General features: G+C 41.1%; 1 protein-coding gene across 4 annotated transcripts in view; it reads left to right on the top strand.

Annotated features, from left to right (window-relative positions):
* SNRK (SNF related kinase) overlaps nucleotides 1–26,963 on the top strand; it is an 87,095-nt gene that overhangs the window by 35,841 nt on the left and 24,291 nt on the right. For all 4 annotated transcript variants that reach the window (XM_039525157.1, XM_039525160.1, XM_039525159.1 and 1 more), the window contains one exon: nucleotides 22,633–22,774. In XM_039525157.1, the coding sequence (XP_039381091.1) occupies nucleotides 22,633–22,774 (142 nt within the window). The remainder of the gene's footprint in view (nucleotides 1–22,632; nucleotides 22,775–26,963) is intronic.

The raw sequence follows: 26,963 nt of genomic DNA, 5'->3' as shown, positions 1-26,963 counted from the left end.
TCTGGTAAGATAGCACGAGCGTAGAGAAGGTGCATGTACCACCTCAGTGGGCACTGCTGTGGGGAGAAAGGTCTCTGGCTTCAGAGCAGTGGCCGTGCACACACCTGAAGTGGAATGGATGTCCAGCATATCTCTTATGCCCAAATAAATTTGTTAGTCTCTAAGGTGCCACAAGGACTCCTCCTTGTTTTTGCTGATACAGACTAACACAGCTTCCACTCTGAAACCTGACTAGTCAGTGTAAGGTAAATTTCAGTGCTTGACTAAAACTGATGGGAAGTAATAATAACAAATGATCAGATGCAAAATAAGAATATAATTTGAATATTTTGAATGTTGGGAAGATTTTAGTGATTATGTTTGAAAAAGTAGCTATTATGCACTTTGAAACATTCGTTGCTTTTGTCTCAATTTTGAAATAATTTACATGTAGTATGTTTAAAAAAAACATGGGCAGTATTGGTATAGATTTTTTTTATTTTTTTAAAACAGTCAAGTTTTAACAAGTTTCAGAACATAAACAAGTAATGGAATTGTTGGTCTGAGTGAAGGGGGAACCTAAATTTCACCTTAATACAGAAAACTCTCCTCTTTCATGCTGCCTTATCTGAACCTTCTTTATTGATCTAACAGTGCTCTTTATACAGTCTTGAACAGCTTGAGCCATTAAGGCAACACATAATAGTGTCTTAGATGTATACAGTATCTTTTACTCAACTTAAATCACTAAAAATGTGCAGAGAGATCAGTCCATGCATCATTAAATTCAGCCATCATCTCCAGGGGAAGTGAAGAATAACTTATTCAAGTGAAATGGTAGAGGAAACTTTTCAAAGCCGTGTTTAATTACCAAAGTTAAATTTAGCCAGTACACCAAGGCAGTCCGTTCCTCTTGCTTATCTTGTACTAAAAAGGAGTTCTTCCAAGAGCACAATACATCCTCTTGCTATTGTGGAACAGTGATTCCTTACCGAGAATACCAGATTAAGTTGTATCTTGCAAACATCATTCTTATTATTTATGTAAGACTGCTGACAAAATGTTGCATATGTATGTCTGATAGTATTATAGAGCTTATAATTTGAATACTCATATTTAGAAATCTTAAATGTCTCTTTGTTTAGTCCTTCAACATGTTTAAAGTTGTGCAATTGAGAATCACAAAAACAAACATTCAAGGATTATTGTTCCATATGCTAAATTTTTAGAAAAGAGTACTTTTCATATTTGTCACAAAGTCAAACAAATTTTCAAGTTGCCTTATGATTGCTATGAACAAGCTTATCTGAATCTTTCAACTAAATAACATCTGCTATATATGTTTATTTCTTAAGAAAAAAAGCCAAAATGAAATGTTTGCTCGAAGCTTTTCATGTAACATGGTGTCTTTTGTTATGTCAGCTCAATATGCCTGGGGATCTACTCTTTTCCAAGAAAAATCTGCTCCCACATTTAGTTTAAAAATTCATATTCATAGAAAAATTAATTTGTGTACTGGAATAATAAGAGTAGCTGGAACATCATATAAGGTGAAAATTTGCACCTTTTCAAATTATTTAATTATTAATAAACTCAGCATTGTGTGCCTGGGCAATACAAATCTATGAAAACAGTGTAGCTTCAACTGCAGAACTACATCATGAATAGGAACAAACAAATAACACCACCTTAGTCTCCCAATGCGAACAGCTTGGGAATTAAATGGGGTAAAAAAAAAAAAAGACAGGCAAGTCCCTTGAGCAAGTTACTTTTGTTGATAGTCTTCTGTAAACATGCCTGTTATAGAATGTGAGCTATAGATGTAATTGGATTATTAGTCAAAAGTGCTTGAGTAAAAACATGAACTGTACTTCTCCCTGTTTTTAAACTAGTGGTTTGATATAGGCTCTTTGATGGCAATTTTAATTTTTATTTATTTATCTATCTATTTATTTATTTTTTCACCAAAGACAAGTAATGTTTGTCAGTTTGTACCGAAAGCAGGAGCTGCTTATAAAGGTGGAACTGATCACCTGGATTTTCAGTCATGTGCTTCAATAAGTAAAAAGTATTTTTGCTAGGGTACAGAGAAGCTAATCATAAAAAATATTAATCTGGTGAGCTTCAGTGCTTCTTTCCAAAGGGATTGTATCTGAGTTCTCTTGGCTACTAATCCAGCTAATAGTGAGTGTTTTAATTGTAGCTTTTTAAAAAAGGAGAAAACCCTGCAACTGATGCCTTTTGAAAGTGTGTGTTAGAGTGGAGAACATACCTAACTTTCCATCTGCTGGGAAAAAAAAAAATTAAACCCCTGCCTTTTTACAGGGACTAAAATAAACAGCTGAGTTAAACATGAGACTGTCTCTGAATTATATTGATGTTTTGGTGTGTGTGTGTTTGAAGCATTTTTAAACAAAGAAAATTCCTGCCATCTAAAGATTTGTGTATTTGTAAAAACAGCAGTATTAGAAGTTGTTTAAATGGTGGTGTTAAACAAGATGACATTTGAACTAATTTGATCCTCTTCCCAAAGTTCATAAGCCAGCACACGTGAAGTCTGAGTATTCAGAGATCCTATCTGTGTGTGTACGTTATAGTAGAAAAAGCATTTCCAATGCATACAATGGCTGCTATTACTGTTACTATTAACAAAAGGGTTACAGTATATTGTCTTGATGTTCAAAAAGTCTAACAGATACTTCCTGCCAGGAATGCAACTTTTTTTTTTTTTAAGGAATGTGTTTTGAACAACTTTGAACACAGCATGATGCAAATATGCTTTCATTTTACTCTGAAGAATAAACTTACTTACAAAAAGCATATACCAAGCAGTATTTGTATATTTCAGTTCTCAAAATTAATCAGCATTTGTCCACATATTAGATTTTCTGTATTTTTTTAATGTTCTGTTCAGTTAGAAAGCTCTCACTTTCTACTGATTGGGATGCTAGGATCTAATCCTGCCCCTTTAAAGAAAAAAAACTCATGAAATTTTGGCTGATCAGACACCTTAAGGGCCGTTGAACGTGCACCAAAATCTATCCTTTCCTTCATTCTCTTTTGCAACCCTTGGTTTGAAAAAGATTTGCCTGTTTACACTCCTTATAAATATGGTCAGCCATGCCCGCCCCCCATTTTCATAAGTTTTCAACAGCTGCTCTAAGATGCGCACCTGTGCAGCCATTCAGTATGCCACCAAGGGCCATTCACTTAACTTCCCCAGCCCTGGAGCTGCTGGAGCAGGGTAGGGGGAGTCCTCTCTCCCTGGCCCCACCCCAGAGCCTGCATCCCCAGCCGGAGCCCTCGCACCCTGCACCCCAATCCTCTTCCTCAGCCCTGAGCCCCCTCCCACACTCTGAACCTCTCGGCCCCACCCCCGCCACACATCACATGTATGGGAAAAATTAGAAGGAACATTGTTGCCAATCCCTGTGTCCAATTCTGGCTGATCTTTCTAGCACTAACTACCTGGTTATTTTTACTGGCCAAGGCCTGGTATAGAAACTGATTTAGAATAAGGAATTAAACAACTTTCAGATGAAACTATAAGGTCTAAATTGCTTAGAATAGCAGTTCCCAAACTTGAGTGGTTCATGTACCACTTTATTAAAAAAAAAAAAAAAGATGTTTGAAGTACCACATGCAAATTTCTTTGTGCACATTTATTTTATGCCTTAATACCCTTGTGTATTTACAGACTCACAGTAAAACAAGCATTTGAATTTGGCTGGTGGAAATCTACTTGGGAGAAATTAGATGGGATGGGAGTTTGGTTGGGGTAGTTCAGGTAGAAGGGCTAGAGGGCATGCTGTTTAAAGCTGGTCAGGGATCTTTCGATAAAACACATTTTTGTTGGAAAATTCTGACTTACCTAAACTCATATTTTGCAGAAACCTACTGGCTTTGATGAAACTTTCTTCAGGAAAGTTTTCTCAGGTGAAGGATGAAATTTTTGGTTGAAGTAGAGAGACTAATGCCAGAAAAGCCTGGTGGTAAGGGCACTCATCTGGAATGTGGGCCAGACCCAAATTCAAGGCCTTGATCTGCCTTATTCAGATGAGTACCCTGACAACCAAACCATTGGCGATTGTGGGGTGGGTGGATCTCTCTCATTCTATTGCTGTTTTGTTGTGGAAAAACTTCAAAAGGTCTCAGTTGCGTCCTGATGCAGATTGGGAATTCCTGAAATTATGAGACATTTCACAAGACAGGAAAAGAGTTTCCTGCCCAGCTCCAACAATGTTAGACAGAGGGTAGGGATTGTGGCTGGGGTGAAGGGAGGATTAGAGAGGTGGGAGAGCCTTGTCTAGAAGTGGGGAGTTTTACCTGGGCATTGAACAGTTTCCGTTCCAAGTAAGCCTTGTTCCCAGTTCTCTTCCTGTTCCCTCTGAACCATGGAGTTGTGTTTGGTTGCCCTGCACTCTGGCCTGTCTGGAAATTCTTTTCCACATCTCCTTCTGTCTCGGTCTCACAACTCCTTCCTGTTGGTTAAGGGATTCTACAGGGCTTTTTCCTGGAGCTGTGCCTGAATCAAGCCTTCCCAGGCTCATTAGTATGCAGATTCCAGCCCTATTTCATGGAGCCTCTTGGTCCTTGGACTCTCACATTTTGTCCTCTTGATTCTGGGGCCCTACATCCTTCCTTCCTGGGGCTGAGTTGTGATTCAGGCAGCCTTTCCCAGTACGCCAGTCTCCCTTCTGATTTCCATACCATGGTGTGTGTCTCTGGCTTAATGCTGCCCTGCAATTCTGCCCTCCAGGCTGTCTGCCCTCTCTCTTTTTAATCTTCCTGGAAGTCATCTTGACAGCTGGGTTTTATCTAAAGGTGGTACCTTCCTCAGTTAGTCTGCTGTTCCCTTGATTATCTTGTTCTTTAAAGGGACCATATAGTAGGGTTGGCTGGCCCCAAGTCCCTTATCTGTTAAAGGGGACAGACCACCTATTACAGCATACCATAAGCTCATATACCGCAAGTGATACATGTACTGCAGTTTCGGAATCTTAAACACCAGGAATGACCAGAAAATGTGAATATATTTGCTCCCATTTTTTACACTATTTCTAAGTGCAATAGCAAAATATGTAAAGTAATATAATGGATGTATAATATACAACACAGAGATATGCAATGTACTTGACCACTATGTCGAGGAATTACATTTTATTGCTGAAGCCTCTATTTCCCCTTCCCACTTCCTTTCAAAATGTTAGGCTGTTTTGTTTCTATTGCCTGCCTTCTTTATTTTTCAGTCAGTAGTGCTCCTTCAGTTAGCCAGAGATGCTTGTTGGAGTGATTCATGTCATATCTTCTCTTCCTCTAGCCTTTTCCCCTCTGCCTTGAAGGTAGAAAGTGCTTTCTGTACCGTGTTTCTTGTCTCTCTCCATCTGGAAGGAAGGAATTGAAGTTGGTTAATTTGAACTATCATTGGACTATCTATACAGTTCTACTTCTTATTGTCTCAATAGCGTGTGTTCATGTCCTCACACTTTTTTTTGTTCTTTCTCCACTCTCCTGCATGTCTTAACCCCTCCTTCTACCTTTCTGGATCTCTGCTTCCTCAGGTTTGCATCTATGCTAGTGCCATTGCTTCTATAACAGTGGTGAAGTGATGCAGTCAGTCCTAGCCAGTTTGCTGGGAAAGCACTAGGCAGGAATAGTACTGACATAAAAGCAGCCCTCCATTGCTGCAGGCCTACTGCAAGAGAAGGGGGGGATTGAAGGGAAAAAGGCAATCTTTTGTCCACATTCCAAGAAAAGAACAGTGGGGAAAATAGTACTTGTGCCATTGTCTACTACTAGCAGTAGGTGAAACTGACTGACCGTAGTTTCACTTTGCTCTTGCAGTACTGCTGCTGTGTGAAGGAACAGAAACACAGCCGTGATTCTTCTCTGTGGAAAGAGTTCTGTAATATGGGATTTCTATGATCTCCGTGCCAAATTAAACTCTTGGTATCTTACATCACTTTTGTAAACTCAAGTTCTGGTCTGCCTTCTCTCACATGAGCTGAATTAAGTAAAATGAATTGGTTTTTGTTTTTTTTGTTTTTAATGAAGAATAGCTATTAATAAAACTGGTATGTATTTGCTTGCTTACTTAAAATTAATTTGAATGTTTACTGTAATAGATGAGAACTTTATTTATAGACTTTGTTCACAGCTACTCCAAGTGTTACTGAGTAGTATACATTGGCCTTTGCTTTACCCAACTGAAAAATTGCCTCTATTAGCTATACATCTAAGGCGGGGTGGGCAAACTATGGCCCGGGGGCCGGATCCAGCTCACTAGCTGTTTTAATCTGGCCCTTGAGCTCCCACTGGGGAGCAGGGGTTCTGGGGCTTGCCTTACTCCAGTGCTCCAGCTGAGGAGCAGGGTCGGGGGCCGGTCCATGCAGCTCCCAGAAGCAGCGGCATGGCCTCGCTCCAGCTCCTTCATGTAGGGGCAACCAGGGGGCTCCACTCTGCATGCTGTCTCCTCCCCAAGTGCCACCCCTGCAGTTCCCATTGGCCGTGAGCTGCAGGGGTGGTAGTTGGGGAGAGGGCAGTGTGCAGAGGGGAGCCCCTTGGCTGCCCCTATGCATAGGAGTGGGCCATGCTGCTGCTTCTGGGAGCCACTTGAGGTAAGTGCTGCCCAGAGCCTGCACCTCTGAGCCTCTCCCCATGCCCCAGCCCTGATCCCCCTCCAGCCCTCCAAACCCCTTGATCCTAGCCTCCAGCATCCTCCTGCACCCCAAACCTCATCTTCAGCCGCACCCCCAGCCAGAGCCTGCACCCCTTCCTGCACCCTGACCCCCTGCCCCAGCCCTGATCCCCCTCCTGCCCTCCAAACCCCGTGGTCCCCATCCAGAGCACCCTCCTACACCCAAAACTCCTCACCCCAGCCCCAATTCTGTAAGCATTCATGGCCCACCATACAATTTCTATTCCCAGATGTGGCCCTCGGGCCAAAAAGTTTGCCCACCCCGATCTAAGGTGTTGAAAGAGCATTGCCTGTTCCAACAAGAGTCTGGAATATATTGCTTTAATAAACAGACTCTAGCTTCACTCATTTCATGTGGTTGAATGGGAATAATATGACTGCTTTGGCTAACCTATGCCCATTTTGTGAGACCTACGATCACAAATGTACCAATATTGTGTGATGGCCTATAACTTTTGAAATGTGGCAGAAATTCTAGCAGGTAAGCTCTTGATACAGAAGCTACAGACAGCCTTTGTAAATCATAAATTGTTACTTTGAGAGCCATGGTGAGGACTACATCATGCCCTCAGAATGGAATAAATGTTTAAGATAACTTTAATCAGATTCTGGAGTTCTGTTTTTAAGCAATATGAAAATGGATACCCTTTATGGATTCTATGCACTTAAATACAACAGATGTGCTCAACTTCTCTCTGGTGCTCACTTGATCTGAGGCAGCCAGTGACGGAGCTTGGTTTCCATGGCAGTGACTCTGTGTTATGTAAGGAAGTTGAATGTACACTGCCCTGGTTGTTATGGTTCTGAGAATCTTTCTTGGACAATCCTTTCCTGATGAACCTTTTAAAAGAGCATTAAAAGTATGTGGAGTGTTTCAGGGTTTTTTTTTTTTTAAGAACTGGAAGGGATCTTGAAAGGTCATTGAGTTGAGTCGAGTCCAGTCCCCTGCCTTCACTAGCAGGACCAAGTACTGATTTTGCCCCAGATCCCTAAATGGCCCCCTCAGGGATTGAACTCTCAACCCTGGGTTTAGCAGGCCAATGCTCAAACCACTGAGCTATCCCTCTCCCCAATCTGTTAGTTGGTTAGTAATTAAAACCCCTCACTTCTATATTTATGTTAGTAATTTCAGCAGTGAATATTTAGGTCAGTGGTCCATGGTTCTAAAGGTCAAATCCGACCCTGAAATCTGCACTGTAGTTTTCATTAGAAAATCTTGATGAGTGTGTGTACACCTTACAGGAATTAGTAAAGATTTAGCTTCAGTCTACCTTACTGAAATCAGTGTATATTTCCAGTCTTGTAGCCCCTGTGTTAATGCTGTAAGCATCCTACATTTCGCAATTTACTCCCTCTACCCCACCTCCCAACTCCTCTTCTCTTGCATCCATTTCTGAGGAGGGCAAATTAGTGTTAACTTGGAAATGAAAAATGTATTCATCATATATCCTTCTTTTGGCTTGTCACTAAGATGTTAACTATTTTTGTATATCACAGATATTTTTTAATTTTCTTATTTAAAATTATAAATTTATTATAAAATTAAAATTTATTTAAGGCTGTGTAATGTGCAAGTATGGACCCGTGGATGCTACTAATTCAAATATCTGTTTGAGAGTGCACAGGTGCGCATGCATCCTACAGTGGATGTCCCATAGGAAGAAATGGTTACTTACTGTAACTGTGGTTCTTTGAGAAGAGATGCAGCTGTGTATTCCAGTTAATTGTGTGCACACCCAGTGCACCGGAGCGGGATAAGTTTTCCTAGCAATACCCATAGAGGGGCAGCGCTTGCACCTCATGGCCATAGTGCCTCCTCTGGCTACGTGAGGTGGCACTTCTCCAGTCCTCCCTCACTTCCTTCACACCAAATGCTTGGAAACAAGACTCTGATGCAGAGGGGAAAGAAAGTGGGTCGTGAAATACACATCTGAATCTCATCTTGAAGAGCCATAGTTACAGTAAGTAACCATTCTCCTTCTTTGTCTAGATGCAGCCATTTAGTCCCCTTAAGTGACTCTCATAGTACTGTCCCCAGGAGGTGGGTTTCAGAGACTACCTAAACAAGGACTGCAAGACTGGTCCACCTGCTTCCTCCAGTGGGATCTGTTCCCCTTTCTGGGGTAGTCCTGTTGATTTAGAGGAGGGAAAGCTGGTAAATGTGCTGTGGACGCTGCTGCTGCTGTTGCCATTACTGTTGAATTCTGTAGTGGCACCTCTGCACCACTGGTGTGTACATCCATCCACCAGAACTGCAGGATAGCCCTGAAATCCTTGAAGAAGTATGGCATCTCATCAGTTTTATCTGAGAACAGTGGTTGACCATCAAAGGGCAAATCCTCAATGGCTTGCTGGACATCAGGGCAGTGCCTGAATTCCACAGCAAGGAAGCCCTCCTCATGGTATGCACAGAGGTTGACACCCTGGCCGAGGTGTCTGTGATGTCTAGTGCAGACCTCAAGGACATCTTAGCCACCAAACAACCCTCAGTTGCAAATGCCCAAAATGCCTCTCATGAGGCCTCAGCAGCTGGTCTATGAACTTTGATGTAGCTGTCCAGTTAACAAAACCGTATTTGGACAGCAAGGCTTGCTCATTAGCAATTCACATCAGTAAGGAAGAGGAGGTGTAAATCTTGTTGCCCATGAGGTCTATTCATTTAGAATCGCTGTTCTTAGGGTTGGACTTCCCTGTTGGGCTCCATCACTCATTGCAACTAGGGAATCTGGGACTGGAGGGGAGTAAAGCCCCTCAATTGTGGGTATTCTCCTGCAACAATTTTGCCTGGGTACCGAGGGAAGCAGCTACATGCTGCAAAAGATCTTGGTATTGGTCAAAATCTTCCGTTACTAAAGGGAAGGATGAACCAGGCAGCATAGAATTGTTCAGAGATGAAGGGCCTCCTGTTTTAGGGCTTACAGACCATGGTGGGATGGGCTTCACAGAGAGAAGGTCCGTCAGCGCCTGGGCTTGTGGCAGATCGATGTTCACCACCACAACCGTGGCCAGCAGTCACACCTTTGAGCGAGACAAAGAGAGGGACCTCCATGACTGAGGAACATCCCATGGATTTCGTGGAGGCCACTGGCATGGATAAGGCATTGATGGCCAGTAGGCACCAGGCCAAGAGCCTCTGTCCTGACCATGAGACAAATGCCAATCCTTGTACCCATAATGGGCCAACGGTCCCCAATGTGGTTGGGTGATGGAGAGTGGGAGGATGGTGACTCAAGTCAGATGCTGAGGAACTTTGGGATCCTGGAGATAAGGGCAGAGCGAGACCAGAGGGAGTGAGTATCCAGTCGGACTTATCCATCATCCAGAACGACCCCGAAGTCAGCTGCATTATTGGAACACCTGACGGTACCAACGTTGAGGATGGTGAAAGCCATCATAGTAACATTTGCTGTGCCGACTGCAGGAGTGCCAAGGAGATTTCTAGTACTGAAGTTCCCCATGCCACTCCCAGTACTAGCCTTGCTTCCACAACCTGTGGAAGGGAAACATTGGGATGCGATGCTGACACACCATGGAGTTCAGCAGCTTATTCAGTTGATGGGGCTATAGATGAAGCAGTCCTGGCAAAGTCCTGGACCAAAGGAGGTTGTGACTGAAGGCACAGGAGGTCTCTAGCTACCTGGTAAGCTGCAGATGTCGAAACAATCGATGCCGACATCGTCCTCGTCAGTACCGGACTCAACAGACATCTGGGGGCTGGAACCAGAGTCTATGTTACAGGGTTTCTAACCTCCTTACTCTGTATCGGGGAAGTGTTAGAGATACCTGCACCATTCTGTGTGCTGGGACCAACTCCATGCCTGTCCATGCAAGTGGAAGAGTGCCCCCTGAGACCTGGAGTGGTCTATATTGGTCTTTTCCTCCAGTTCTTCAGAGAGGCACCTGCTGCGGAATGCGAAGCGGCAGCACTCTTGGAGTCAAAGGGCAACCTCCGACCCGACGAGGTCCTTGGTGCGAAACCAGACCCAATGGCCTGTTCAAGCTGGTGCTGCTTCAGATAAAGGTCTCAAGCCACTTGAGTCTTTCTTGAACATCTGCAGATTGCACGCTTCTTAACATGGGCCTTGCCGAGACAGAGCAAGCACGCTCCCCCACATGAAGGACAATGTTTAAACCCCAATGAGGGCATTACCGAGGAAAACTTAAACTATTACAACTAAAACTAATCTACCTAATACTCAGGGTACTACTAACGATATACAACAAGAGAAGACTAAACTAGTTGAAAGGTTATGAGGTTAAGACCACACAAACCTCTGACTCCAACTACGGGGTAAGAAGGAACTGAGGAAGGCTTAGTGTGGCACTGCCTCATGTAGCCAAGGGGGTGGCTATGGCCACAAGGCACGAGCACCACCACTCTACCTTTATTGAGTAAGCCTCACAATTTACTCATGTGCATAAAGTTTAAATAAGAGTTTAAAAATCTAGAGCTCATCTGTAGATTCTGGAAATCTTTGTCTGAAAAAGTGGGGGAAGAAAAAGATGGGCCATTTATTCACTTATATAAACTTCCTAAAAGTACTCATTACTTTGGAGGAGGGAAAGAAACCTTTAATTCTGTTTATAGACAGTAACCTGTTGCTGAAACACACAATGTTTTTTCTGTAATGTATCATTGTGCTGTAGAACAGTACAATAAGCAACTGTCAGTCTTGAGGATAATAGAAACAAATATTTAAAGAAATGACAAGATTGTGTGGTAAGCTAATGTGCTATATGGAATGGTAGGCATCTGTAAGAAGATTCCAAAAATGTATAGCAGTGCATTTTGTCCGTGGCATAGAAAAGGCTGTTGATTTGATATTGCTGGCAAGCTGTGCTGTTATAAATATTTTGGGTTGTGAGTTCTAGTAAGAAAAAGTCTGTTTCAGCTCTTTTCGGGAAAGGTGTTTAATGGTGTGTCCCATTTCAAGCTATAGATGGCTAAAAAAGAGGAAAGAAAAAACAAAACAAAAAAAACAAGTAGACCTATTATCTCTAAATGTTGAGAGACCAGCATGAGTTTTACTCTATTAACTACCGGAAAATGGATGGCGCTGGAGCGTTGGGTACATACCCGGCCGTCGCCGGCAACAACCCGGTGCCGCTCTCGGGGGCCCAAGTCCTTCTGAACTACACTTGATCTTAGCTGAGAACAGCTGAGAAGTGGTAATTTGTCCAACATTTTTTACTTATGGAAAAAAGTGTAGACATCTTTCTAAACTGTGTGTGTGAAAAGATACCATTTTAACCAGAGGATCTTGTTTGATGTTGGAGTCATTCATTGCTCTTTGACTAGTTGTGATAGATTGAAATTAACTCAGTTCTATGCAACAGGCTCTTCAATTATCTATTTTAAAGTGTCTTTGTCTATGAAGTTACTCTGAAGAGTTGTTAAACATTTCCTGTTTTTCTTCATTTTTTTACCACTTCCTTTTGCATTCTGCTAATCGTCTTTTACAAGGTGTTTGGCGTGAGCAGTAAATATAATATTTGATCTGTTTAACTGTTTTCTATAACACACGGTTTTAGCCTGATTTGAATGGAATCTTCGAACTTTATAGGCTCATATTGCCAAACTTTTATTTTTTGCTGTGCTCTCACACCATTTATCTTTGCCAAATAAACACTCCTGTGATAAATGAAGTGGGGGAGGGGATAGCTCCCTTTGATGAACACCCACCCAGCCAGTTAGCTGTAAAATCGCTTTTGGTAGCTGTTCTCTGCTTGCTTTACCAGTAAAGGGTTAAAAGACTCCCAGGTAAAGAAAAGGAAGTGAGCACCTGACCAAAAGAGCCAGTGGGAACTTTTTAAAATTGGGAATGGAACTTTCCCTTTGTCTGTTGTTCTCCGGAGAAGGAGACACGGAGCAGGAATGCTGTGTAAATTATCATGCTGTGTAAATATGAAAATTATCAGATCATATCTAGAACTACTTTTAACAACCCAAATATGTAAGTAAATTAGGAATGTTTAGAAAGACGTGATTATGTTTATTTCTATTTTATTTTTTATGGCTGGTGGACTCCTCTGTGCTAACCCCAGATGCTTTTATTTTCTGGTAACCTTTAAGCTAACCCGGAAGAAAGCTATTTTGGGTGCTTAATTTTTGGAATTGCTCTTTTAAAATCTTAGACAAAAGCCTAAGTTCCAGATGTATTTTCTTCCTTTTTGTTTTTAATAAAATTTACCTTTTTTAAGAACAGGATTGGATTTTTGGTGTCCTAAGAGGTTTGTGCATTTGCTGTTCGATTAGCTGGTGGCAACAGCTATTTCCTTTGTTTTCTTCCTCAGCTCTTCCCTGGATTGGGTGTGTGGAAAGGGCTTGAGGTACCCCACAGGGAGGAATTCCCAAGTGCTCCTTCCTGGGTCCAAGGTGTGGGTGGTTTTTTTTTTGTTGTTGTTTTTTTGCATTTGAGTAGTGGCAGCATTTACCAAGCCAAGGTCAGAGAAAAGCTGTAACCTTGGGAGTTTAATACAAGCCTGGAGTGGCAAGGATTAATTTTTAGAATCCTTGCGTGCCCTCCCCCCACTTCTTCACTCGGAGTAACAGAGTGGGGATTCAGCCTTGACAACTCCTAATGAAGCCCCATATACTATATTGGGGGCAAGAGAGGAAGAAATTCAGTGAGGTCTGTTACTGTTGAATAGTCTAGCAAGAGTAGTGGAAGTCTCAATGGTTATTTTAACCCTAAACTAAAAGCACTCAATAGTATACTGTATGCAACAATCCTTCCCTTTTGGAGATAAGTAAGGTAACCCAACTGGTGTTTTTCATCTGTGTAACTGTCCCAGTGATCCCATTTTTAATGTTTAAATTATTCCTTTAATGGAAAGTGAAAATGAATCTGAAGACATAGCACTTTCAATAAATTACTGATAGATGGTATATATTAACAATTTTAGATTAACGTCTGAAGCTTAGTCTTTTGTGGTCAGCCATCAGAAGCCCTAGTGGAATTATGGTATGATGAATAAGTAAGAATCATTCTCCCTTAATTTCTTACTTGTAAAATGAAATCTGCATCATTGACAAGACCAGGGTTTCTCAAACAGGGGTCGCCGCTTGTGTAGGGAAAGCCCCTGGCAGGCCGGGCCAGTGTGTTTACCTGCCCCATCTTCAGGTCCGGCCGATCGCGGCTCCCATTCTGCCTTGCTTGGAGTTGGTTGTAGCAGCATGCTCCTGCTCCAGTGTGTCTTAAATTTTCTCTCAAGATGAATCACAGCCCAGAAAAAAATAGAAATGGGACAGGGAGAAATGACTCTCAGGGTATTTTTTCAGTCTGCTAAACAGTTAAATGAAGATAGTCTGAAACACACTTGTTAATGTGGGTGTTTACTTCAAGAAGCAGCTTAGAAAAGCTGGTACAAGCAGCATAGACTTCTCTAATAATATATAGGAGTCTCTCCTCTCTTCTTAAGTTGTCTCTGTATAATAGACCATGGACACTCTTCTATGACAGACCTTGCTTTTCTAATCACAGTAGCCTTTGGGAGCAAGTTCTCAAGTCAGGCCTTCCTGCACAGTTTCTCCTACCTAAAATAAGTAAGCCGGCTGCAGCTTCTAAGGCTCCAGCCCATTTTTGTTCAGCCTGCCACGTCACAATCTTTAGGTCTGTTAGACTGAAAACAACAGATTGGTAGACAGAATACAGTAGAATCTGAGAGTTACGAACTGACCAGTTAATCACACACCTGATTTGGAACCAGAAGTACACAGTCAGGCACAGCAGAGACCCAAAGGGAAAAAAAAAAAGCAAACACAGTACAGTACTGTGGTAAATGTAAATTACTAAAAAAATAAAGGGAAACCTCAATTTTTCTTCTGCATAGTAAAGTTTCAAAGCTGTACTAAGTCAATGTTCAGTTTTAAACTTTTGAAAGAATAACCATAATGTTTTGGTCAGTTATGAACAACCTCCATTCCCGAGGTGCTCATAACTATGAGGTTCTACCGTACAAGGTTCTTCTTGTCACTGGGAAAGTCATCTACCATGTTCAGTGAGGAGACTGAGTGTTTGTAACTAAGGCTTTGTCTACACTGGAACTTCGTCGGCAAAACTTTTGCCATTCAAGGGTGTTAAACCCCCCACACCCCGAACGACAAAAGTTTTATCAACAAAAAGTGTGAACAGTGCTTTGTTGGCAGGAGCGCTCTCCTGTTGACAAAGCTGCTGCCACTCATGGGGGTGGAAGTTTTTTGTTGGCGGGAGAGCTCTCTCCTGCCAACAAACAGCAGCTACACTGCGTGCCTTTAAGTGGCACGGCTGTAGTGATACAGCTGTGTTGCTAAAAGGTGCGTAGTGTAGATGAAGTCTAAAAGAACTACATTTCTTTAAGCTAATCAAAGACCATTTGATTTTCTTACGTAAAGTTATCACCAAAGCAAAATTCTTAGAATCAGATTGACTAACTCAGCCACTGATGTAGGGGAACTTGCCTTTTGTTAAGTAACTGGAACTGGACAGTCCACTCCCACTTCATCACTTCTCTAATGTCATCAGTATGCCTGTGGCAGCACCTGAATCAGAGTTTGCACTATCCATCCATATTGCTAAGCTCCCTCTATCTCTTGAAGTACTGAATTGCCTCTCATTACCATGGTATTTGAGTGCCTCACAGTCATTAATGGATTTTATTCTCAATGATCATTTTGTAAGTGGGGAACTGAGGCAGAGGGTAGATTAACTGACTTTCAGAGCCACACAAAGTCTGTGGCTAAGCTGGGAATTGAATTAATGTTTCCTGAGTCCCAGTCCATGCCCTAACCATTAGACTATCCTTCTCTCGTTTTTCTTGTTAGGCAAAACTTTTGGTTGTAAACTCTACTAATTGGTATCTTTTTTCTTGAAAAGTATGCCACTCTCTAAGATTCCTGGAAAAGAAAACAGATGGGGCACTGAAAAGGTCTTCTGGATTTGTTGGTGGGTTAACTTACCACTTCTTTTCATTCTCTCTGTGGCATGATCACTAGTTGAGTGCTTAGGTGAAGGTTTAGCCACCTTAAGAGGGAAGCATTGAAATCCATTTTGCCAGATGTCCGTACTTTTTGATCGTTTCTTGTTACATCTCTCCATGTAGCCCACAATTAATTCAGTGACTGACTATTACCCTAGTAAAGAGAGATTTCTAGTAATGTCCTTGCATTGGAGGGGCGCTTTCAACCTCACGGCTCTTGGGGTGGAATTCTCTCCAGGGATGATGATGATGATTATTATTATTTTTGGTAACAACTCAATTCTTCCAACTCCTCTTGTCTTTGCAGTAGACCAGTAAGAATTTTAGGCATTCTTCTAAAGCCATAGTTTTGGCTCCCTCAACAGATGCATTACTTTCCCTGCAAAAGGCTGTAGACAAAAGGCCTTGCTTGTCAGTAAACTGAGTTCAGGCCTCAGTTCTCTATACCATTAAAGGAGGGGAGTGTGCCAAGTTTTTCAGTGGTCTCATATCTTATCTAATAGTCTGTTTCCTTTTACGAGTTAAGCTTAGGCTTCCTTTCAGATATATTATTTCCACTTAGATACTGTTGCTAGTTCTCAGAAAACTCTTAAAGTTCAATTCAAGCAAGTAATTTGTGCCCCTGAGACTCCTGGCTAAGTCATTTTGCCTGTAGCTTCTGATGTGAAGAGCAATGAACTTAAAGTTCTGTCTCTTCAACCACAGCTTCTATAGAGAAGGGGGTGGGAGTGAAAACTGCATCTTTGTTTCTACCCGCAGTGATTTCCTGGTTGCATTAGAACACAATGTGTTACAAAACTTAGAGTAAAAAAGTACAGATTGTTATGAGGAAATAATATCACATTTGCCTGGAATATTTCAAAATACAACATTGTTAATTAAGTTTGGAATAGTTTATAGTTCTGAACTTTGACAGCACAGAATTATTGCAGCTACCATGTTCAGAGAAAGTGTTAAAGTATCTCAGCAATGCAAAAAGTCTTCAAGCCCTGTTTTTGAATCTTTGTTAAACCTGTTCTTTGTTTTGTCCATATGTGAAAGTGATGGCTTCCTTAGTAACATAAAAGTATGTAATGCTAAAAATATTATGCAGGCAGTTCAGTACTTCATTGAAGTTTGACTATGATCAAGAATTTGTCTTTGTTTTTTCATTTGATGGTATTAAAAACCAACCTTTTTCAACTTAATTACTAGCAGCTTTTATTAGGGCTGTCAATCGCAGTTAACTCACGCGATTAACTCAAAAAAATAAATTGCAATTAATCACACTGTTAAACAATAGAATACCAATTGAATTTTATTAACTATTTTGGGTGTTTTTCTTCATTTTCAGATATATCTGTTTCAATTGCAACACAGAATACAGAGTGTACAGTGCTCAATCTATATTATTTTTATTACAAATATTTGCACTGTAAAAATGAGAAACAAAAGAAATAGTATTTTTCAATTCACCTCATACAAGTACTTTAGTGCAATTTCTTTATCATGAAAGTGCAACTTTTACAAATGTAGAATTTTTTTGTTACGTTACTGCACTCAAAAACAAAACAATGTAAAACTTTAGAGCCTACAAGTCCACTTAGTCCTACTTCTTGTTCAGCCAATTGCTAAGACAAACAAGTTTGTTTACATTACGGGAGATCATGGTGCCCACTTCCTAATTACAATGTCACCTGAAAGTGAGAACAGGTGTTCCCATGGCACTGTTCACATGGGATCACAAGATATTTACATGCCAGATGCGCTAAAGATTCATATGCCTCTTCATGCTTAAGCCATCATTCCAGAGGACATGCTTCCATGCTGATGATGCTCATTAAAAATATAATGTGTTAATTAAATTTGTGACTGAACTCCTTGGGGGAGAATTGTATGTCCCCTGCTCTGTTTTAACTGCATTCTGCCATATATTTCATGTTATAGCTGTCTTGGATGATGACCCAGCACATGTTGTTCATTTTAAGAACACTTTCACTGCAAATTTGACAAAATGCAAAGTGAAATTTCTAAAGATAGCTCCAGCACTTGACTTGGGCGGGGAGGAGGAAGATGTACTATTTGCTTAGCTCTCTTAAAATGCTAATTAAAATATAGAACTACAGAAAAATCGTAGATAGTGTGTTTAAACAAGATTTTTAGGCAAGGTAGGTTAATTAAAACGTTTTAGTAGTACATTGAAGTCTCATGAAAATGAAGCAGTTGTCTGTTAATGAAACACATGAACTGAATGTACTCTATGCATAAATAGAAATGGGTTCTTACAATCTGTATTTGTGTGTGGGGAGAAGAATATTCCATGATGTCCTCTTCAAATTTATTGCAACTCAACCTTATGGTGAAAGAGAATCACTTGTTTAGACTTACACTAGGAAAGCATTCACTACAAATATATCCTGTAGAACTTCTAGAGAAGTTAATGTTGTAGGGGTTGATCCTGCAAAGTACTCAACACTCTGGTACCACTCTGGCAAATTACTGAAGCACATAAATGCATGAATAGTCCTACTGAATTTACATGTATTGCTGTAGTGAGGCCACGATGCTCAGTGCCTGCAGCATAGAGCTCACAAGCTATCATTAGCACAAATCAAATGATTCTCTGGGTTAATATTTACCATAAATTAGAATTCTAAAGAAAACTTGGCTGAATTGCTCCTATTTATTTTTTCAGCCAATCTATATAAAGAATAAATAGTTTATAACTAGCAGCATTAGTAATTGTTCTAAAAATGAATAAATGTATATGATTTTAAACACAGTTAAGTGAAATGTAGTTGTCTCTTTGAATATGTTAACTACTCTGACATCTATATTGCAACCCTCCCCCTTCCTATGACCCTCCATGGCAGGGAGTTCCAGAGCCTGGGCCAACTGTCTTGGGGTCATGGTCAAATCACTTCAACGAATTCTGAATCCAAGTGCTTAAGTGACTTCCACCAGTTCACTGGTGTGACTTTCTTTAAAACATCAGCAAACATATTTCTTGAATGGTTCACCCTTAGCTCTGAAGTTTATTATAGTTGGCATTATGGAGGGGTGATTGCTGGATGTCCATGTCATAGCCAACTCCTCTTCTTCAGCAGTTAAGGTTTGACCCTGGTACCAAGTATTGAGAATATTTGCAAGAAAATGAGCTGGAGATAGTGCTTGCCCCATTCGTTTTTTTAATTTAACTCTGTCATTGCATATTTCTCTTTTTATGATCTTAGTTCCTTCCAAATTTCAACAGTGTCAGCAATAAAATAGCTATTTCCATGCATTTTGTTCAAGGCTTCAGAAATAGGCTTCAGGGTACTCAGCATGTGTTCAGTATTTCTCTTAATTCCAATGTTGAGAACTTTGGCTGTGACAGTGTCATCTATTTTTTCACGATTTTGTCATCAGATTAGGCCAGTTCTTGATGCAGTACTCAGAACAGTCCACTACTGACTTCTATTGCACGTCTTGTGGGAGAGTTAGCTTGGTTCTTCCCACTTTTTTTCAGAGCAGCTGCTGCAAAGTGGTTGTTATGGAAGTATTTGCAATTTCAACAACATTAGCCTTTATTTCTGGAACACTGACGTCTTTGGCTAGGAGGTGCATCAAATGAGCACTGCAACCGTATGTTATTAGCTTGGGACTCTCTTCTAAATTTCTTCTCATCTTGGATACATTTGCAGCATTGTCTGTGATCAAGCTGTGTACTAGACGTTTGAATTTTTTTTTCACAGTTTGTTATAGCTTTTACTGCTGCTACTTGTAAGTATTCTGCTGTGTGTGCATTTCCTGATGTATCAGTTGTTTCTGTAAGGAAGACATTCCCTTCTGTTGTTTCACAAGCACATGCAACAGGATCATTGTGGACATTGCTCCACCCATCAAGACTCAGATTAACAATTTCACCCTCTAGACCTTTTGCACACTGTTCAATTTCTCTTTCATACACTTTATCCAGCAATTTGCCTGTGACATCCGCTCCTGTTGGGTGGACTGTATCCTGGTCTTAATGACTGAACCATGTTAATGAAATGTGGGTTCTCAATCATAGGAAAGGAGAGTTTGTTGCATAAACAAAATGGGCAATTTTTTCATCAATTACCTTTTTGTAATCTGCTAGTTCTTATCACAAATTTATCTATTGTTGTTTCTGGATGAAGGAGATTTTTTTTTCTTTTTGCTACAGGTGATATACTGTGGCTATGTGACATACATGATGTGACTGAAACACTGTCATTGGCAGATAACTCTATAACTATAGAAAATGATGGTGATCTTGAAGGTGGATAGTCTTCAGAATCCTGTATGTTGAGGATGGATTCTCCTAAACAAAATAAGTCAATGCCTTTATTTAATTATTATTACCATATTGCTCATTTAGTATTACTCATTGCATTCACTGTCACTCAGTACTACTTCAAAGGTGAAATTGTAAAAGGAAGATCTGCCTATTCCAGCTATTTATTTTTTATCACAACTGCATCCAAAGTGATAGTACCATAGAGTAACAACTATATTTTTTGCTCAAACATAAGAATTCAAGAATAGTCCAGAAGGAAGACAGGCAGTCCTTAAGAAAGAAGTATGAAATAAAAAAGTTTACCAGCCTGAAGATCCTGCATGTTCAGACATGTTCCTTTCATCATCTTCAACGCAGCTTCCTCCTGAGAAGGAACATTTCTCATGATGTTGTTTCATTCGGACTGCCAGGCCTTGCATTTCTTTGTTGCCCTGTTTGCATTTTGCACGCATGCCTGTCTTACCCACAGGTAGAGGAACTTCATTAAAATATTCCCAAACTGGGTTTCTTTTACGGCCTGCTGCCATTATAGGTTTTCCCTTCTAGGGAGAGAATGGTATGGTAGAGCTCAAATTAGTGAAGGCTACACTCAGAAAGACCTGAAGACTTCTGGAATATGCTGCTCAAACAGTTCCACTTTTGTTTCTACTGCCTGTCCCTCCCTTCTCACATTTATCTCCTTGTCCAGATCTATTCCACCCCCAACAATCTTTTATTCATTGAACTTTTTGAAACTTTCCACTTTTAGTGAGAGGTTAGGGATTGACTCTGTGTAAACAAATGTGCAGAGGGACAATAGCGTTGAGGTCTGTTATTTCTCACCTCTATATTTTTATTTATTTTAAAACATTTTTTGCTATTAACGAGCATGTTATCTCTGGAGACACAAATCCACAGTTTTGAGAACTACAAAAACTAAGCATCTCTGAGGGTATCTCCTAGACTAAGCTCTGAGTACCATTGGGTAGATAGAAAGATTAACCTAAATAATCTATACAGAAGCCCCTGGAACCCCATAAGATTGGGTCCCTAATCCATGAACTATTGGAACTCATTTACAAAACTTTTCTTAAACATTACATGAATATATGGTCTCATACTAGAGAATTAGAATTTATAATCCCTATTCCGTGATGTATCCTTGAGCTATAATGTATCTTAATTAAAACTATCTTTAGATTGGTTTTTCCTCAAAAAGCATTTTATCAAAAAATCTGATTTAAATAACAAAAATCCGATTTTTTTTAAGTTAAAAAAAATCATTGATTTTTATCCACCCTGGTAATGCTATGGGGCAAAAAATAGTTGTATAGATGTTCTTGCTTGGGCAGGAGCCCAGGCTCTGAAATCCAGTGAGGCGGGAGGGTCTCTGAGTCTGGGCCTGACTGGGAATGCCTACGCTGCTGCTTTTAGTCCCATAGCATGACCCTGTGTCAGTTGATCTGGGCTCTGAGGTTCACTGCTACGGTGTGTTTTTTTTTGTTTGTTTGTAGTATAGTTGTACCCTGATGAAGCCACAGAAAATGGAGCATTTTTTTTAAATATTAGAGTATTGCCCTCACTCCTGTGTATAATCTGTTAGCCAATACTATACATATCTCCTATTATCTGTAACACTTCAGATCTCTTTGCTGACTATCATTTGTCTTGTGAAGTTTCTTAGTAGTGCTTCCTTCTGAGAGTTAACTTTTTAAAATTCACTCAATAGATTGAAGCATTTGCATGTTGTAGAAAAAAGTGATATAATGCTCAGATGTACTACTATGATTACTTTTAATCTTTTGGTGTATGTCACCTTATCAGGAAATAAGAAAATTAATACTGTTTTTTCCTACAAGATGTAACTGGAAGGTGTTTACTAGAAATCCATGTGTTAACTGCATTATATGTTTGGCTGTTCCTAAATAATTTAGAAAAATTTAAACCCAACTGCTTAAAGGGGATGATAATACCAATGACAAGTAGTGAACTGGATTAAAATATTTATAATAAAATGAATAGAGAAATGTAATTTGGGATTTACCGGTAAAATAAAAAACATAATTCCTCATTATCCCCAAAATCTTAAAAATTAAGGTTGTTCCAGTGCTTCATCCAGTAACATGTAAATATTGAAAATTGTTTATTCTAGACCTCCGGAAGGGGCAGATACAGTAGCTACAAACTTGGTTTTCAGTAATCTGTACCCAGTTATAAGGTAGTCTATAAATTCTCTAGTTTTGAATGGGCAAAATATTCTCTGACTTTGAATAAACATTTGCCACAAAATGAGATGGGATTCTGTTAACAAATTCAGAAGTTTTACTCACAATTAATTGTAATCATGAGCAATCATAAAGCTTTAACCATGTAAAAAAATCAACTTTTTTTTTTTGAAATTCAGTATTAAATGCAGCAAAAACTGAGGTGTCAGAAAATAGATATGTATTTAAGATTATAATGCACTCCCATACTTTCCTGCGTGGCTTTAAATCAATTTTGGTCCTTCCATCCAAAATCATAAAGCTGTCAATAAAATGTAGAGCCTACTCTATTTTATACTTTATTACAAAGGAATTGTAAATTTATTACAAAAGGAATTGTTAATTCCTATAAAGACAGTCTGATGATAGCGTTTAAATTAGTTAGAAACCTTAATGGAAATTTAGCAAACACTTTACATTGACAGTATTTTTTCTGTCTCAAGCAATAAGTTTAAAACATGTATTGTAATTTACAGATATATGGAGTCTGGGTGTTATCCTATTCATGTTGGTATGTGGACAACCACCATTCCAAGAAGCAAATGACAGTGAAACACTGACTATGATCATGGACTGCAAATACACAGTGCCATCGCATGTGTCCAAAGAATGTAAAGAGTAAGTAAAATATTAAGTAATTTGATAGCATTCATAGAAATGTTGTATACTACCAACACATTAAATAGAATCTGGTTTCTCAGGTGCCAGGAAGTTTTTATTGATATTATTTTTACAGAGCTTCCAATGCTAAAATTCCCTGCCATGTTACCAGCAGTTTCCTTAACTTGTTAATTCTTCTGTTAGCACTGATTAAGTAGCTTCTTGCGCAGTATTACTACAACGTCTTTAATCTCGTGGCCTCTTTCAGTCTTTATCAAAGTTGATTGAATTTGTTCCTTTGAAATGTTTTGAGCCTGAGACTCTCCACACATATGCATTACACAAAGTTGTCACAGATTTTTGAGTTGGGGCGGTGTTAAATTAAACCATTATTTGTCTGAATAGTTGTTCAAGGATATTGTCACTAGTTGTTATGCTCAAGAAGACGGCATCAGGCTTTTGTTTATCTCCTATTAAGGGCTTGTCTACACTGGCAATTTACAGCGCTGCAACTTTCTCGCTAAGGGGTGTGAAGAACACCCCACCCCCACCCACCCCGCCCCCGAGCTCAGCAAGTTTCAGCACTGTAAAACGCCAGTGTAAACAGTGCACCAGCGCTTGTAGCTACGCCACTTGTGGAGGTGGTTTTTTAGAGCTGTGACTACAGAAGCCATGTTAAAGCACTGCCGTGGCAGCGCTTTAGTGTTGCCAGTGTAGACTAGCCCTAAAATTGCAATCCCAAAATCAACATACCAAGTGTCAAGGAAAAAATATCTATGCAAATAGCACATGCCACTTAGGAATCATGACTCATTCTGACACATTCTGGAGCTGGCTTCCATCCTGGATGTTTGAGATGCTTATTCTGGAATGTTCACTGCAGCTCTTTGACAATTTTGAATTGTTCGGTACTCCCCATATGTTGAAGTCAGGTTGATGCATGGAGGCTTCAGCCCCTAAATGTTGATCCCCATGATGTGAGATTCCCTTTTTCTGAGGCCTGGTCTACACTACGCGTTTAAACCGATTTTAGCAGCGTTAAAGCGATTTAATGCTGCACCCGTCCACACAACGAGGCAGTTTATATCGATATAAAGGACTCTTTAAACCGGTTTCTGTACTCCTCCCCGATGAGAGGAGTAGCGCTGAAATTGGTATTACCATATCGGATTAGGGTTAGTGTGGCCGCAAATCGACGGTATTGGCCTCCAGGTGGTATCCCACAGTGCACCATTGTGACTGCTCTGGACAGCAATCTGAACTCGGATGCACTGGCCAGGAAAAGCCCCGCGAACTTCTGAATTTCATTTCCTGTTTGCCCAGCGTGGAGCTCTGATCAGCACAGGTGGCAATGCAGTCCCAAATCCAAAAAGAGCTCCAGCATGGACCGTACGGGAGATACTGGATCTGATCGCTGTATGGGGAGGCAAATCTGTTCTATCACAGCTCCGTTACAGAAGACGAAATGACAAAGCACTTGAAAAAAATCTCCAGAGGCCACAGCAGGGACTCAGCACAGTGCTGCGTGACAAGCGTAACGGAAAGCCAAAGAATCAAATGGATGCTCATGGAGGGAGGGAGGGGGTAATGAGGACTTCAGCTATCCCACAGTCCCCTCAGTCTCCGAAAAGTATTTGCATTCTTGGCTGGGCTCCAAGTGCCTGAAGGGTCAAAAACATTTTCCCGTGTGTTTCAGGGTGTATGTCGTCAATTTACACCCTTCACCCCCCCCCCCCCCGAAAGAAAAGGGAAAACAATTGTTTCTCACCTTTTTTCAGCGTCATCCTATGTCTACTGCATGGTGCTGGAGAGCTAAACAGCAGCATCCTCTCCCCCTCCCCTATGGCAGACGGTACAGTACAGTAGGACTGGTATCCGTTCTCGTCATCAGCCCGTGAGTGCTCCTGGCTGGCCTCAGGTGAGGCTGGCCGGGGGCACCTGGGTAAAAATAGGAATGATTCCCGGTCATTCCCAGTAGATGGTACAGAACGGCTGATAACAGTCCTCATCATAGCAACTGGGGGCTGAGCTTCATCAGCCCCCTCCCTTTCATGTGTTTAAAAAAAAAAAAAAGCTTCTGTACTGCCTGGACTATCATAGCAGCTGGAGGCTGCCTTCCCCTCATTTTATCTCACTAACAAGTCACTGTTTCTTATTCCTGCATTCTTTATTACTTCATCACACAAATGGGGGGAAACTGCCACGCTAGCCTAGGAAGGTTGGGGAAGGAGGGAAGCAACAGGTGGGGTTGTTGCAGGGGCACCCCCCGTGAATGGCATGCAGCTCATCATTTCTGCGGGGTCTGACACGGAGTGGCTGTGCTCTCTGGTTCTCTGATACACTGGTTCTCTAGTACACTAGCCCCATATTCTAGGCAGGACTGATTCTATTTTTAGATACCATAAAGGAGGGATTGACTCGGGGAGTCATTCCCATTTTTGTCTTTGCGCCCCCGTCGACCTCAGCCAGGTGCACCCATGATAGCAGCAGAGAGTACAGAACGACAGATAACCGTCAGCTCATTGCCAATTTACAATGGCAGCAGACAGTACAGAACGACTGATAACCGGCTCTGCTATCATGCAAAAGCAAATGAATGCTGCTGTGTAGCGCTGCTGTATCGTCTCTGTCAGTGGCATCCAGTACACATACGGTGACAGTGACAAAAGGCAAAAAAGGCTCCATGGTTGCCATGCTATGGCGTCTGCCAGGGCAATCCAGGGAAAAAGGGCGCGAAATGATTGTCTGCTGTTGCTTTCCCAGAGGAAGGAATGACTTAACGACATTTACCCAGAACCACCCGCGACAATGATTTTTGCCACATCAGGCACTGGGATCTCAACCCAGAATTCCAAGGGGGTGGAGACTGCGGGAACTATGGGATAGCTACGGAATAGCTACCCACAGTGCAATGCTCCGGAAATCGACGCTAGCCTCGGACCATGGACGCACACCGCCGAATTAATGTGCTTAGTGTGGCTGCGAGCACTCGACTTTATACAATCTGTTTTACAAAACCGGTTTATGTAAAGTCGGAATAATCCTGTAGTGTAGACGTACCCTGAGTTAGAATCTTTCTTCAAGCATAGAGTTCTCAGTAAATGACAGAATATTTTACCACTCCATACGCCTTGAATATCCTAGTGCAGGGGTGCCCAAAGTTTTGCTTTAGTGTCTCCCCTTACCAGTGATGTAATGTGTTTGCGCCCCTCCAAGCCAGGAACAGAGTCACAGGTGGTCCGAGAGTGGGGGATGGGAGCCGGGGCCAGGAAGGGACCTGGGGCTGGGGCAGAGCAAGGCTGGGCCCTGCTCCCTCCCCATCCCTGTGCGCGCGGGCCTGGGCCCTGCTCCGTCCCCCACTTTGGGGACCACTGTCCTAGTGCCTGTATAAGATTCCAGGAGATTTCCTTCTATGCCAAACGCTGGAGCTCAAACAGAGCCTGATCTTTTGCATGGACCAGATGAATGTCTTCCACTTTCTAGTGCTGGCTGTAATAGCCATACCTGTGTTCATATGTGACCTGTGTAGTCTAGTGCATTTTTTTAGTGCTGCACTCAGTGTCATAGGTGAGCAGTAGTTATTTTTTTGTGCTCTGCTGATTCCACTGACTTAGTGTAATCAGCAATGCAGAAAAGCTGTTGTTTTACATGTTTTAGAAGTATTGATTGTTAACAATCTAGGAGAGATACACAAGAAAGAATTAATCAGCTGAGCACTACTAGAAGAAATCCCTTGAGACCCCATAAACCAATAACTATTTTTCCACTCTTCCTATGAATGTATTGAGTGAAATTGTCACTGCTAAAACCAGAATTGGTAGGTCTGATCATTCTGTGCACCAGTCTCTCCCTCTCCCCTGTCTTTTTCTTCCCCCAAAAGATAAGATTTGGTATGCCATATTTACTAGCCTCTGGTCAATAATCAGTATCAGGAAATACTGGGTCCTGCATGGGTGGGTTTCAGTTCCAAATGTGCAGTAAAGATTGTGATTTCTTTTTTTCACCACTTCTGCCCGTTTTTCTTGGGGAAGAGACCTTAAGAACCTCAGTAAGTAATATAGAAGGCACAGCAAAATTGATGGATAAGCTCGGAACCCCTGTGTACCTGCAATACTAAGTAGAGTGAAAACTTTGTGAACCTACTATCTATGCATAAAACATCTTTTGGAGACAGAGACCATATTGGCAAAAGAGAAGAAAGCTGTCC

The sequence above is a fragment of the Mauremys reevesii genome, linkage group 2 (genome assembly GCF_016161935.1).
Source record: "Mauremys reevesii isolate NIE-2019 linkage group 2, ASM1616193v1, whole genome shotgun sequence".
NCBI lineage: Eukaryota > Metazoa > Chordata > Testudines > Geoemydidae > Mauremys > Mauremys reevesii.
The sequence above is the reverse complement of the archived record's forward strand: the minus strand, read 5'-3'. Positions and strand labels throughout refer to the sequence as shown.